Here is a 15693-nt window from a genome sequence, read left to right on the forward strand (position 1 = left end):
TTTATTTTTTATTTGTTTATTTTTGGCTGTGTTGGGTCTTTGCTGCTGCATGCAGGCTTTCTCTAGTTGTGGCGAGTGGGGGCTATTCTTCATTGTGGTGTGCAGGCTTCTCATTGTAGTGGCTTCTCTTGTTGCAGAGCATGGGCTTTAGGCACGCGGGCTTCAGTAGTTGTGGCACATGGGCTCAGTAGTTGTGGCTCACAGGCTCTAGATCACAGGCTCAGTAGTTGTGGCACACAGGCTTAGTTGCTCTGTGGCATGTGGGATCTTCCTGGACCAGGGCTCGAACCCATGTCTTCTGCATTGGCAGGTGGATTCTTAACCACTGCACCACCAGGGAAGTCCCTATTCCTATGTATTTTATTCTTTTGGATGATATTGTAAATTGAGTTGTTTTTTTAATTTCCTATTAGGATTGTTCATTGCTATCATGAATTACCATGTATTAGAAATACCGCTGGTTTTTGTGTTGATCTTGTACCTCACAATTTTCCTGAATTCATTTATTAGCTATAGTAGTTGTTTTGTGGAATCTTTAGGATTTTATGTATATATAAGATCATGTCCTCTGCAAAAAGAGATAGTTTTATGTGTTCCTTTCCAATTTGGATGCCTTATATTTCTTTTTCTTGCCTAATTGCTCTGGCTAGAATTTCCACTATAATGTTGAATAGCAGTGATGAAAGTGGACATACATCTCTTGTTCCTGATCTCAGAGGGAAAGCTTTCAGTATTTCACCATTGAGTATGATGCTAGCTGTAGTTTCACATAAATGCCCTTTATAAAGTTGAGGACATTCCCTTCTGTTCCTAGTTTTCTGAGTGTTCGTATCATGAATGGGTGTTGGATTTTCACAGATGCTCTTTCTGCATTAACTGAGATGATCATATCGTTTTTCTTTGCCTTCATTTATTAACGTGGTATATTACATTGATTTTTTTAAAAATATCTTCCATTCCTAGGATAAGTTCCACATTGTCATTGTGTATCATCCTTTTAATATGCTGTTGGATTCAGTTTGCTAGTATTTTATTGAGGACTTTTGCATCTATATTCATGACAGATATTGGTCTGTAATTTTCTATTATTGTGGTGTCTTTGTCTGGCTTTGGTATCAGGATAATGCTGGCCTCATAGAATGAGTTAGAAAGTGTTTTCTGCTCTTCTATTTTTTGGAAAAGTTTGAGAAGGATTGGTGTTAATTCTTTAACTGTTTGGTAGAATTCACCAGAGAAGCTGTCTGGTCCTGGACTTTTCTTTTTTGGGAGGTTTTTTTTTTTTTGCGGTACGTGGGCCTCTCACTGTTGGTGGCCTCTCCTGTTGCAGAGCACAGGCTCCGGACGCGCAGGCTCAGTGGCCATGGCTCACGGACCTAGCTGCTCCGTGGCATGTGGGATCTTCCCGGACTGGGACACGAACCTGTGTCCCCTGCATCGGCAGGCGGACTCTCAACCACTGCGCCACCAGGGAAGCCCTTGAGAGGATTTTGATTACTGTTTCAGTCTCTTTAGTTGTTATAGGTCTGTTGACATTTTCTATTTCTTCTGGAGTCAGTTTGGTAATTTGTATGTTTATAAGAATTTATCCATTTCATCTGATATCCATTTCATATGTTATCTGATTGTTTTTTTAATTGAAGTATAGTTGACTTACAGTATTGTGTTAATTACTGCTGTACAGCAAAGTGCTTCAGTTATACATATATATACATTCCTTTTTATATTCTTTTCCATTATGGTTTATCATAGGATATTGAATATAGTTCTCTGTGCTATACAGTAGGACCTTGTTGTTTATCCATTCTATACATAAAAGCTTACATCTGCTAACCCCAGCCTCTCACTCCATCCCTTCCCCAATCCAGTCCCCCTTGGCAACCTGTTGGTGTACAGTTGATCAGTGTATTCTCTTATAATCCTTTTTATTTCTATAAGATTGGTAGTAATGTCCCCACTTTTATTTCTGATTTTTGTTATTTGTGTCTTCTCTCTTTTTTCCTTATTCTGTCTTATTAAAGATTTTTCAATTTTGTTGATCTTTTCAAAGAATCAACTTTTGGTTTCATTAATTCTGTCGTTTTTCTATTCTCCAATTCATTTATCTCCGCTCTAATTTTTATTATTTCCTGCCTTCTGCTAGCTCTGTGTTTAGTTCTTCTTTTCTAGTTCCTTAAGCTGTAAATTTAGGTTATTTAGGTTATAAGCATTTAGATTTGAATGCTTTCTTATTTTTTATGTACAGACTATTACAGCTTTAAATTTCCCTCTGACCAGTGCTTTCACTGCATCTCATCAGTTCTGGTATGTTTATTTTCATTTTCATTCTTCAGGGAGATAGAAAGTTTCCCTAGTGATTTCTTCTTTGTTCCACTGGTTGTTTAAAAGTATGTTTTTTAGGGACTTCCCTGGTGGTCCAGTGGCTAAGACTCCACGCTCCCAGTGCAGGGGGCCCGGGTTCGATCCTTGGTCGGGGAACTAGATCCCGCATGCTGCAACTAAAGGTTCACATGCTGCAGCTAAAGGTCCCGAATGCCGCAACTAAAGAAAAAAGGATCCCGCATGCCACAACAAAGATCCTGCATGCCACAACTAAGACCCGGCGCAGCCAAATAAAAGTATGTTGTTTAATTTCTACATACTTAAAATTTTTCTGGTATTCCTTTATATTGACTTCTAGCTTCTTTCTGTTGTCATCAGAAAAAATACTTCATATGACTTCAGTCTTTTAAAATTTATTAGGATTTGTTTTGTGGCCTAAAATATGGTCTATCCTGAAGAATGTTTCATGTGTACTTGAGAAGAACGTGTATTCTGTTGTTGTTGAGTAGGCGGTTCTTTATGTCTCTTAGGTCTAGTTGGTTTATAGTGTTGTTTAAGTCCTCTGTTTCCTTATTGATCTTCTTTCTATGTGTGCTTTCCATTATTTAAAGTGAGGTATTAAAGTCTTTAATTATTATTATAGAACTGTGTATTTCTCCCCTCAATTCTGTCAGTATATGCATCATATATTTTGAGACTCTGTTGTTTGGTGCATATATATTTGAAATTGTCATATCTTTTTGATAAATTGACTCTTTTATCAATATATAATGACCTTTTTTGTCTCCTGTAATGGTTTTTGACTTACAGTGAATTTTGTCTGATATTAGCATAGCCATCTCTGTACTCTTTTGGTTACTATTTGTGTGCAGTATCTTTTTCCATCCTTTGATGGATACCTTTCTATGTTTTTGGCTCTAAAATGTATCTCTTATAGATAGCATATTGTTGGATCTTGTGTTTTTTTGTTTTTTGTTTTTAACATTTATTTATTTTTTTCACTGTGTTGGATCTTTGTTGCTGTGTGTGGGCTTTTCTCTTGTTGTGATGAGGGGGTGCTACTCTTCATTGTAGTGCGCAGGCTTCTCATTGCAGTGGCTTCTCTTGTTGCAGAGCATGGGCTCTAGGCGGGCAGGCTCAGTAGTTGTGGTGCACAGGCTTAGTTGCTCCGCAGCACGTGGTATCTTCCCAGGCCAAGGCTCGAACCCGTGTCCCCTACATTGGCAGGCAGATTCTTAACCAATGCGCCACCAGGGAAGTCCCGGATCTTGTTTCCTTAATCCATTCTGCCACTCTCTGTTGTTTAATTGGTGAGTTTAATCCAGTTACATTTAAAGTGATTACTGATAGGCAAGGATTTATGCCATTTTGCTCTTTGTTTTCTACATGTCTTATGTCTTTTTTGGACCCCAGTTCCTCCAATACTGCCATCTTTTGTGTGTGTGTGTTTTTTTTTTTTTACACCAGTGTATGTACTTTTTTGATGCTCTCCTCATTTCCTTTTCTGTATGTTTTAGTTATTTTCTTAATGGTTACCATGGGGACTATAGATAACATTCATAAATTTTTAACAATGTAATTTAATTTGATCCCAGCTTAGCTTCAGTAGTATACAAAATCTCTGCTCCTATACAGCTCTGGCCAGCCCCCTTTTATGTTGTTACGGTCTCACATTGCATCTTTATATATTGTGTGGCCACTAATACATATTTATAATTTTTTCATTCATTTCTCTTTTAAATCATATAGGAAGCAAAAAGAAAAGTTACAAATCAAAGATACAGTAATACTGGATTTTATATTAACCTATGTAGTTACCTTTACTGGAGTTTTTTTTTCTTGTTTGGCTTCAAGTTACTGTCTAGGGTCTTTTTATTTAACCTGAAGAACTCTAAAGGGAGTTCTTTTAGGACAGGTCTACTTGCAGTGAACTCCCTTTGCTTTTTGCAGGAAATGGAGTTCTCGGTTAATAGTCTTTTTTCTGTCAGAACTTTAATTGTGTATTTATTTATTTTGGCTGTGCTGCACAGCATGCAGGATCTTAGTTCCCTGACCAGGGATGGAACCTGTGCCCCCTGCTGTAGAAGTGTGGAGTCTTAACCACTGGACCGGCAGGGAAGCCCCCTTAGCACTTTAAATGTGTCATCCCACTGCCTTGTGGTCTCTGGTTCTGATGAGAAATTGACTGTTAATCTTATTGAGGACCCTTACATGTGATGCATCATTTTGCTTTTGCTGCTTTCAAGATTCTCTCTTTGGCTTTTGACAGTGTGATTATACTGTGTTTCAGTATGAGTGTCTTTGAGTTTATCCTACTTGGAGGTCACTGAGCTTCTTGGATGTGTACAGGCATACCTTGGAGATATTGTGGATTCAGTTCCACACCACCACAATAAAGCAGATAAAGGTAGTCACATGAATTTTCTGGTTTCTCAGTGCATATCCAAGTTATGTTTACACTATACTGTAGTCTACTGAGTGTGCAATAGCATTATGTCAAAAAACAATGTATATACCTTAATTTAAAAATACTTTATTGCTAAAAAATGCTCACCATCATCTGAGCCTTTATCACATTATAATCTTTTTGCAGTGAGATCACTGATCACAGATCACCATGACAAGTATGATAATAATGAAAATGTTTGAAATATTGTGAGAATTACCAAAACTTGACACAGAGACAGGGTTGCCACGTACTTTCGGTTTGTAAAAAATGCAGTATCTGCAAAGTGCAATAAAGTGAAGTGCGATAAATAAATAAAATGAGGTATGCCTGTAGATTCATATATTTCATCAAATTTGGGAAGTTTACAGCTGTTATTTCTTCAAATATTTCTGCTTCTTTCTGTCTGTCCTTTCCCCCTGGGAGTCTATAATGCATATGTTGGTATGCTTGACAATGTCTCACAGGTTTCTTAGGCTCTGTACTTTTTCTACATTCTTTTTTCTGTCTGCTCCTTAGACTGGAAATTTCAGTTATCCTATCTTCAGGTTCACTGATTCTTTCTTTTGCCTGAACCCCTTAATGAATTTATCATTTCAGCTATTATATTTTTCAGCTCTAGATTTCTATTTGGTTCTTTTAAATAATTTCTATGTCTTTATTAACATTTTCTTTTTGGTGAGACATTGTTCTTCTGGATGTTTTTTTTTTTCCCGGTACGCGGGCCTCTCACTGTTGTAGCCTCTCCCGTTGTGGAGCACAGGCTCCAGACGCGCAGGCTCAGCGGCCATGGCTCACGGGCCCAGCCGCTCCGCGGCATGTGGGATCTTCCCAGACCAGGGCACGAACCCGTGTCCCCTGCATCAGCAGGCGGACTCTCAACCACTGCGCCACCAGGGAAGCCCTCTTCTGGAATTTTTTTAGTTCTTTGTTCCTGGTTTCTTTTAGCTCTTTGAGCATATTTAAGGCAGTTGACTGCTACCCCAGTTCTCCTCCTACCCCAGGGTTTACTGCTGTTAATTGTTGAGAGCTGCAGTTGTTTGTTTAGTGCCTTTTCCAAACTATTTTTGCAAATACTATTTCTTGTCATGTGTGGTTATTGAAATTTCTGTTCTATTAGATTTACTTAAACAACTGGAGCCAAAAAGGAGAAAAAGGTAGTAATAAGTAAATTAAAATAAAAACAGAAAACCCTTTCTTGGTCTTTGCAGATTGGCTTTGAGCAGGGGGCATTCCTTCAATGCTAAGCCAGGCCACCTGTAACTGTGTCTTAGACTTCACCTCTTTCTTGGACAGAGCTCAAAGATCAGCCAGAGGTACAAGCTTAGGGTTCTCTCAGCTCTTTTCTGAGTATGCATCTAGCCCTGGGAATGCTCAGTGCACTTGGGGTTCCCCAGTACACGTGATAGCCCTTCAAAGCCCTTACTCCTCCAAGGATCTTCCTCCTCAGCCTCCTTCTTCCTAGACCTTTGGGTCTGTCTGCTGCATACTCCACCTCCCATCCTTTGCACCAGGTAACTACAGGTAACATATGTCTTTAGATGCTTTCATCAGATGGCACCTGGAAAGCTGCTTCAGCCTTGGGTGGGCAAACAAGGGTCAGCCTGCACCAGTCCTTAGGGGGTTACCAGACAGGTCAGAATACACAGCCACAAGTTGAAAACGAGGTTCCACAAACCACACCAGGAACACAGATTACCATCTCCACAGCCCCTGTTGAACTAAGGGATGGATTTGTTGGTAGGTAAGGAAAACTACTTTCTTAATAAAATTTAGCAGCCTCTTTCTTCAGTAAGTGCCCCCCCCCCGATTATTCTTAGTTTTTTATTAGATTCCAGAGTTTTAAAAAGTTGATTCTGTCAGTTTCTGCCAGCTTAATGTTTGCTTTAGTGAAAGGACTGATTCTAAAACTCCCTGTTTTCTGTGATGTCAAACCCTAATGTTTTTTGTTTGTTTTAAGCAGCTTAAAACAACAAAAATTTATTATCTCACACAATTTTTGAGGTCAGGAATCAGGTTGCATCTTAGCTCAGTGGTCCTGGCTCAAGGTCCCTCACAAATTTGCATTCAAACTAGTTGGTCAGGACTGCAGTCATTTCAAGGCTCAACTGGGGCTGGATAATTCACTTCCAAACTCAGTCACATGGTTGTCAGCAGTCCTCACTTCTCCCTGGCTGTTGGCAGGAGGTTCAGTTCCTCACCTCATAGGCCCCTCCATAGTGCTGTTCACAGCATGGCAGCTGGCTTCCCCTGGAGCGGAAGGTCCATGAGAGAAAGACACCTCCCCATTGTTTTGATTGCTTTATCTCTTTTTTTTTTTTTTTAAGGAGTTCTGCTTTATTTTTAATACATTTTTTGTTTTTTTTAATTTATTTTATTTTTGGCTGTGTTGGGTCTTTGTTGCTGCATGCAGGCTTTCTCTAGTTTTGGCGAGCATGGGCTACTCTTTGTTGTGGTGCACGGGCTTCTCATTGCGGTGGCTTCTCTTGTTGTGGAGCACGGGCTCTAGGAACTCGGGCTTCAGAAGTTGTGGCACGTGGACTCTGTAGTTGTGGCTCACGGGCTCTAGAGCGCAGGTTCAGTAGTTGTGGCGCACAGGCTTAGTTGCTCTGCGGCACGTGGGATCTTCCTGGACCAGGGCTTGAACCTGTGACCCCTGCATTGGCAGGCGGATTCTTAACCAATGCGCCACCAGCAATTGCTTTATCTTTATTTTCTTGGGTGCTTTTGGTATTCTTTATCCAACCTTGAGATAATTGTACTCTTCTGCGTGAGAGAAAATTTGAACCCTGGATAATTCTTTAGTGAAGAGGAATTGGTTTGATCTTCCCTGGAGGCATCACCACTGCCTGCTTATTCAGCCCTAGAGATGGAAGTAAGAGACCCCCAGGGACATCACACAGCCTTGGAATGGAGCAGCAAACCCTTATAGTTGACCTTCTCTTCTCCCTCCCCTGTCAGACTCCTGTTCTTCCAATTCACGGAGCTATGAAATAAGCTTCCTGGATACCCAGGACCTTAAAAATGTCACTATAAACTACTTTCCCATTGTGTTCCTTTGTAGGTGTGTTTGGTGGTTTGTTTTATGGGGGAAATGTGTCCTTTTTGGTTAATAAAAAAAGCGTGTGTGAGAGAGAGAGGAAAGCAAGTGATTCTTCTGGTAGGTCATGCTCCCCACTCAGAAGATCAACGTCTCTTTACAGCATACCTGCTCTACGGTGAGGCCCTGTGCTGGGTACAAAGGGGTGCAAAAGCGTGTAGAACAATCCTGCTCTCAAGTAGCTTATATTGTCTGGAGGTGGAAATAAGATAGGACCCTGATGAGAAAAAAAAATACAAGGTAGCATTTATGCCCCAGGACAGTGGTTGCCACAGTATTGATAAGACAGATACTTAACACTTTCCTAAAGTAATAATATGAGAAGCAGAAGGAAAATATGGACATGGCCAAGAAATAAAGTGAAAAAAATAAAGTGATTATGTTAGTTTTTCAGATCTAGTAAAATATTTCACAACATACTGATTTCTGAGAATTTTGATATCCTGTTTGTAGAACCAGTCTTTCATTTGGCTCCTACTCATCAATAATCAGACAGTTTCACTCTCATTTATTTAATTACTTGTTGCCATACAAAAAGACCATTTGCATCTGCATTGTGTTTTTTTTTTAATAGATCTTTATTGGAGTATAATTGCTTCACAATACCGTGTTAGTTTCTGTTGTACAACAAAGTGAGTCAGCCATATGCATACACATGTCCCCATATCCCCTCCCTCTTGAGCCTCCCTCCCATCCTCCCTATCCCACCCCTGCTAGGTCATCGCAAAGCACCAGGCCGATCTCCCTGTGCTATGCTGCTGCTTCCCACCAGCCAACTGTTTTACATTCGGTAGTGTATACATGTTGATGCTACTCTCACTTCACCCCAGCTTCGCTTTCCCACCCCATGTCATCAGGTGCATTCTCTATGTCTGCCTCTTTATTTCTGCCTTGCAACTAGGTTCATCAGTACCTTTTTTTTTTTTTTTTTTTTTTAGATTCCATATATATGTGTTAAATATGGTATTTGTTTTTCTCTTTCTGACTTACTTCACTCTGTATTACAGACTCTAGGTCCATCCACCTCACTATAGATAAGTCAATTTTGTTTCTTTTTATGGCTGAGTAATATTTCATTGTATATATGTGCCACATCTTCTTTATCTGTTCATCTGTTGATGGACATTTAGGTTGCTTCCGTGTCCTGGCTATTGTAAATAGTGCTGCAGTGAACATTGTGGTGAATGTTTCTTTTTGGATTATGGTTTCCCAGTAGTGGGATTGCTGGGTCATATGGTAGTTCTATTTTTAGTTTTTAAGGAACCTCCATACTGTTTTCTATAGTGGTTGTATCAATTTTCATTCCTACCAACAGTGTAGGAGGATTCCCTTTTCACCACACCCTTTCCAGCATTTATTGTTTCTAGCTTTTTTGATAATGGCCATTCTGACAGCGTGAGGTGATACCTCATTGTAGTTTTGATTTGCATTCCTCTAATAATTAGTGATGTTGAGCATCTTTTCATGTGCCTCTTTGCCATCTGTACGTCTTCCTTGGTGAAATGTCTATTTAGGTCTTCTGCCCGTTTTTTAACTGAATTGTTTGTTTTTTTGACATTGAGCTCCATGAGCTGTTTGTATATTTTGGAGATTAATCCTTTGTCTGTTATTCCATTTGAAAATATTTTCTCCCATTTTGAGGGTTGTCTTTTTGTCTTGTTTATGGTTTCCTTTGCTGTGCAAAAGCTTTTAAGTCCCATTTGTTTATTTTTGTTTTTATTTCTGTTACTCTAGGAGGTGGGTCAAAAAAGATCTCGCTGTGGTTTATGTCAAAGAGTGTTCTTCCTATGTTTTCCTCTAAAAGTTTTATAGTGTCTGGTCTTACATTTAAGTCTTTAATCCATTTGGAGTTTATTTTTGTGTATGGTGTTAGGTAGTGTTCTAATTTCATTCTTTTACGTGTAGCTGTCCAGTTTTCCCAACACCACTTATTGAAGAGGCTGTCTTTTCTCCATTGTATGTTCTTGCCTCCTTTGTCGTAAATTAGGTGCCCATATGTGCATGGGCTTATCTCTGGGCATTCTATCCTGTACCATTGATCTATATTTCTGTTTTTGTGCCAGTACCATACTGTCTTGATTACTGTAGCTTTGTGGTATAGTTTGAAGTCAGGGCACCTGATTCCTTCAGCTCCATTTTTCTATCTCAAGATTGCTTTGGCTATTCGGGGTCTTTTGTGTTTCCATATGAATTGTAAGATTTTTTGTTTTAATTCTGTGAAGAATGCCTTTGGTAGTTTGATAGGGATTGCATTGAATCTGTAGATTGCTTTGGGTAGTAGAGACATTTTCACAATATTGATTCTTCCAATCCAAGAACATGGTATATTTCTCCACCTATTTGTGTCATCTTTGATTTCTTTCATCAGTGTTTTATAGTTTTGCGAATACAAGTCTTTCACCTCCTTAGGCAGGTTTATTCCTAGGTATTTTATTCTTTTTGTTGCAGTGGTAAATGGGAGTGTTTCCTTAATTTCTCTTTCAGATTTTTCATTGTTGGTGTATAGGAATGCCAGAGATTTCTGTGCATTAATTTTGTATCCTGCAACCTTACCAAATTCATTGATTAGTTTTTGGCATCTTTAGGGTTCTCTATGTATAGTATCATGTCATCTGCAAACAGTGACAGTTCTACTTCTTCTTTTCCAATTTGTATTCCTTTTATTTCTTTTTCTTCTCTGATTGCTGTGGCTAGGACTTACAAAACTATGTTGAATAAGAGTGATGAGAGTGATCAGACATCCTTGTCTTGTTCCTGATCTTAGTGGAAATGCATTCACTTTTTCACCATTGAGTCTGATGCTTGCTGTGGGTTTGTCGTATATGGCCTTTATTATGTTGAGGTAGCTTTCCTCTATGCCCATTTTCTGGAGAGTTTTTTTTTATCATAAATGGGTGTTGAATTTTGTCAGAAGCTTTTTCTGCATCTGTTGAGATGATCATATGGTTTTTATTCCTTAATTTGTTAATGTGGTGTATCACATTGATTGATTTGCGTATATTGAAGAATCCTTGCATCCCTGGGATAAATCCCACTTGATCATGGTGTATGATCCTTCTAGTGTGCTGTTGGATTCTGTTTGCTAATATTGTGTTCAGGATTTTTACATCTATGTTCATCAGTGATATTGGTCTGTAATTTTCTTTTTTTGTGATATCTTTTTCTGGTTTTGGTATCAGGGTGATGGTGGCTTCATAGAATGAATTCGGGAGTGTTTCTCCCTCTGCAGTTTTTGGGAAGAGTTTGAGAAGGATCGGTGTTAGCTCTTCTCTTAATGTTTCATAGAAATCACCTGTGAAGCCATCTGGTCCTGGATTTTGTTTGTTGGAAGATTTTTAATTATGGTTTCAATTTCATTACTTGTGATTGATTTGTTTATATTTTCTAATTCTTCCTGGTTCAGTCTTGGAAAATTGTACTTTTCCAGGAATTTGTCCATTTCTTCATGGTTGTCCATTTTATTGGCATATAGTTGTTTGTAGTAGTCTCTTATAATCCTTTTCTGCATGGTTTTTAATTTTGAAAATGTAAATTAGGTTTATGTTTATAGTTTTATATCCACTGTTCTAATATCATTTCAGTATTTACAGAGGGTTTCATAAAATGAATTAGCCATTGGGTCAAGATAAGAATAGTAATGCAAACCCAGTCTACTAGTTTGCTAGCTGCCATTTGTGTCTGAAGATGGTAATGCTACTGGTGTTTCTTTTGTTTGAATGGACGCATCTGGAAGATGAGCTTGGCCGTAATCAGGATGGCAGCCCTTTACAAGATGGCCTTTCCTTGGCAACTGCATCTCTCCTCTAATGGATGATATAGGCAGGTTTTAAATATCCCAAGTAAGGATAGTTCTGCAACCTCTCTTAGATTGTGATTAGAATTGTTCTGAAATAGAAAAGTGTGTATCTAAGATTTTTCTGGACATCATTCAGATCCTAAGCATGCTATGAACTAGAGCTTGACCCATATGTAACAAGAATGGACTGACTTCTGGGAAACTACCCCTGCCTCCTAAAGTACATTGAAATAGACTGTTGTATTTATAGATTCATAGCTATTCTAGTCATGCAATTTAATCATTTCAACTGGGGCCTTCCATTTTACTTTTTCCCCCTTCTACAATGAAGTCCGTATTATCTCCTTTATTAATATGTTTCCAATTTGAGTATGTTCTTTTCTTTCTTGTTGGCAACAGTCAAACTATGTTTGCTTTTATTCTTTTAATAAAAAAGTGAATTCTGAAGTTTCATTTAATTTTCTTCTTCTAGACAATTAAATCCCACACAGAAACAGATGAGAAACAAACGGAGAGCCGCACCGTCACTCCACCTACTGCACCCAAACCAAAACGGGAGGAGAACCCTCAGGTAGGCCCAGCCCTCCAAGGCATGGCTCAGTCTATGTGATGCGACTTATTCACAGGCATCATGAGGGACACTTGCTCCCTGAATCACTTGATATCCTTGTCTTGTGCTTTCTCACTATTCAGTAATGTTATTGCCAAATCAGGTTGGCCTGGGACAGATTAAGAGTGTGGTCTTGAGTGTTCGTGAGCTGGCAAACAGGCCTTTCATACGTATGTCACACATTAGACTTGTGTGATTCGTGACCATTGCCCCAGGTATCCCACTGCATTCCTAATGATCATTATGTTTTGTTTGTCTCAGCCAACATTTAAAAGATGTCCAGTTCACTCAGTTAAGGTCTGTGTTATCGATTACAGTTGTTACACGTGCATTTTTGTTATTACTATTGTATTGCATTAGATCCCCAAATCCCAGATGAATCAGTAGCTCATAAGTAGTTCACTGAAGCATAAAAGTAGGGATGAAAATACTAGCATCTGTACTACAACTTAGGATAGAATTATAAACTTAAATAGCAAACAAAACTGTGGTACAAATATAGAATGTGAATTTGTATGTCCTTAGGCAAGAGATTTTTTAGTTTGATACTTCTGTACAAGCAGCTATAAAAGAAAAATGTGGACAGGTAATATGATGATGAATATATGATAGTTGGATTTTATTAGACCAGCAATCCATTTCCTTCTAATCCTCAGTGCATTCTTTTTAATGAAACCATGTCAAATAGTGGCATAAAGCCATCAAAGCTTCATGTCATTTTTTTGAAGCAGTGATTTATTAAGCCAGTTCAGGTTTTTTTAAAGCAAGTACAAATTATAATACTTTCTGATATGAAATGAATTAATTTTTAATTTGTCTTTAAAGAAGAGACCAAAACTTGAACCTAAAAGAAGTCCTAGTCATGCATATTGCTGAGAAACTTATAGTCTGCAAAATTAATGACAAGTATTAGGCTTAGAGAGGGGAAAACAGCAATTAGCAAAATTTCCTTATCAAAAGAAACTAAAAGAGGACTTCCCTGGTGGCGCAATGGTCAAGAATCCTCCTGCCAATGCAGGGGACACGGGTTCAAGCCCTGGTCCGGGAAGATCCCAGATGCCGTGGAGCAACTAAGCCTGTGTGCCACAGCTACTGAGCCTGTGCTCTAGAGCCCGCGAGCCACAACTGCTGAGCCCACGTGCCACAACTACTGAAGCCCGCTCACCTAGAGCCCGTGCTGCTCAACAAAAGAAGCCACCGCAATGAGAAGCCCGTGCACCGCAGTAAAGAGTAGCCCCCGCTCGCCGCAACTAGAGAAAGCCCGCGCGCAGCAACAAAGACCCAGTGCAGCCAAAAATAAATAAATAAATTTATTTTAAAAAACCAAGAAACTAAAGGATATCTTATGTCAGTGGCACAGTGTGGGCAAGCAAGTAGCATCATGTGGAGTAACACATATTTCTAATTGGACAGAATCACTGCCATAAAGGGAATAAATTAGTTATTGGCATGTGTGTGATACATAGATAAGGTGAAAGTTCTTGACAGCTTTTTATTCTATTTATCACTGAAAATCTGTTCTACAGAAGAGATTTTTTTCCATTTAATAATTCTTTTATGAGCTTGATCTAGACTGGCAAAGATGAGTTGGGTGTGAGTGGCCAAGAAGGATGCTGTTACTTGATTAAAAGAAGGTGCATCTGAATGTCAGTTCACACACTGCTTTATTAACAGAGAACAGTTGGTAGACAGCCTTCTAATCTTATGTTTTGAAGGAATAGTGAAAATTAGGAATGTAGTTAATTGGCAGCCACAAAATGTATGCAATGTAGAAAATGGGCAGCACGTCCAAGACGCTTTTCGTTACTGAAGTACTCTGGCTGTCGGGAGGACAGGTGCCCACCCTAGTTTCTGAAATAAGAAATAAAATTAAAACATTTCTTCAGGACTCTGTGGATACCAGTAAAGGACATGTCTGTGTTCTCAAGTGGCTTGTTCAAGGTTATCTTTATAAAACACTCAGTACCTCGAATAGCTTGAACCTATCACTTCAGGCCAGAATACCACGATATTTAAAGTTGAGGGTAAAATGTCAGGATTTTCAAAGACCAAATTGTGGTATGAATAATTCTGCAGGATTATGTCTCCTGACAACTAATGATGTTCCTTATTCATCACCGAGAGAAATGGATGATACATTATTTGGCATATTTAGCAGCTGCATGCAGTGGTACAGCAGAAAATAAAGGCGTACTTTCCAGACCACATGCAACCAAAGAGCAAAATAGTAATCAATCTGTTGCTGTCTCCATTTTTAAGCATCTAACGTTCCAGCTTTGGAGTGCAGTGTTCTGAGCAGTCTGGCTTCTGATGGAGCCCTGAGAGTGGTGGCCAGAGAGAAAGCACTCTATAATTTGTAGGTCCATGGTTGATTGAAAAATCATAGTATTAAGCAGAACCACCTGCTGTCATTCCTAAAACTCACTTAGCTTTGAGTTATTGTCCAATCAGTGGTAGCAAAAATATAAGAACCCCTGACCTGGTGTGACAAATGAAGTACTTAGAATTTGGAGCTTGTTGTGTGGGAGGCTGTTTGTAACCCTCTGTGGGTTTCTTCATTGTGAAGTCCTCTTCCCTCCTTGAGAATTTTTCTGGAAAAAACTTAGGTCATTCAAGATACTGATTTCTGCCATTGAGAGAGTGGAAGATATAGGCCCCAGTCCTTCTCTTTTGATCCCTGTAAGATCAGAAAGCTTCCAGAGCGGTTCCATAGCTGCTGAGAGTGGAGGGTGCCCACTCCTTGTTCACCTGAACCCGGCTTCCTTTCACCCACCAGCTATTGGGCTGGCTTTCCCCAGGAGTCTAAGTAGGAACATGCAGCTGACTTTGCGAGAACCCACACTGAAGTATATTCTTCTTTTGTTTCTCTGGCACAGAAACTTGCCTTCATGGTGTCTCTGGGGTTGGTAACACATGACCATCTAGAAGGTAAGAGAAGATATTCATGGCGCTACCTTGCTTCTGGCCCAGGGCTTTGTTCTTGAAAATGTTGTTTGATTTATTGTTAGAACTGAAAATTGGAACACAAGCAGAGTATGATTCAACCAGTATGGACTCTTTTTTTGGAATAAACTTACCTTCCTTCTATCTAATGTTCAGCCCCTCTCCTTCCTATCATTATTTATCCACACTACTGTCCTGGGGAAGCTCCCTAGTTGCTTGCATTAAGGTGACTTCCATTCACTTAGAGAAACTTTTTTTTTCCCTGGCAGCATAAAGTAGCAAATGCCCCTCTGACAAGTCTTTGTCTGTATTTTTCAGTCACTCTAGATTATTGGAATCTTAAGAATAGTTGCAAAGCTATACCTGTTCTAGTGATTTAATTCAAGAATGGTGAACTATGATTACTCAATCTAGGTCTGTGGGTAAAGTTCATCCACACCTATATTACAGTGATCTAAAAATAAATCAGGAAACTTTTA

The 15693-nt window shown here is 39.2% G+C and overlaps 1 protein-coding gene across 21 annotated transcripts in view; it reads left to right on the forward strand.

Annotated features, from left to right (window-relative positions):
- Window positions 1-15693, forward strand: part of PHF21A (PHD finger protein 21A) — a 197164-nt gene that overhangs the window by 157191 nt on the left and 24280 nt on the right. For all 21 annotated transcript variants that reach the window (XR_013829586.1, XR_013829587.1, XM_079930665.1 and 18 more), the window contains 2 exons: window positions 12134-12232; window positions 15148-15199. Coding sequence is in view for 19 of the 21 variants with exons in the window: in XM_079930665.1 (XP_079786791.1) it covers window positions 12134-12232; window positions 15148-15199 (151 nt within the window). In the remaining 2 variants the exon portion in view is untranslated. The remainder of the gene's footprint in view (window positions 1-12133; window positions 12233-15147; window positions 15200-15693) is intronic.

The sequence above is a fragment of the Stenella coeruleoalba genome (genome assembly GCF_951394435.1).
Source record: "Stenella coeruleoalba genome assembly, chromosome: 8".
Taxonomy (NCBI): domain Eukaryota; kingdom Metazoa; phylum Chordata; class Mammalia; order Artiodactyla; family Delphinidae; genus Stenella; species Stenella coeruleoalba.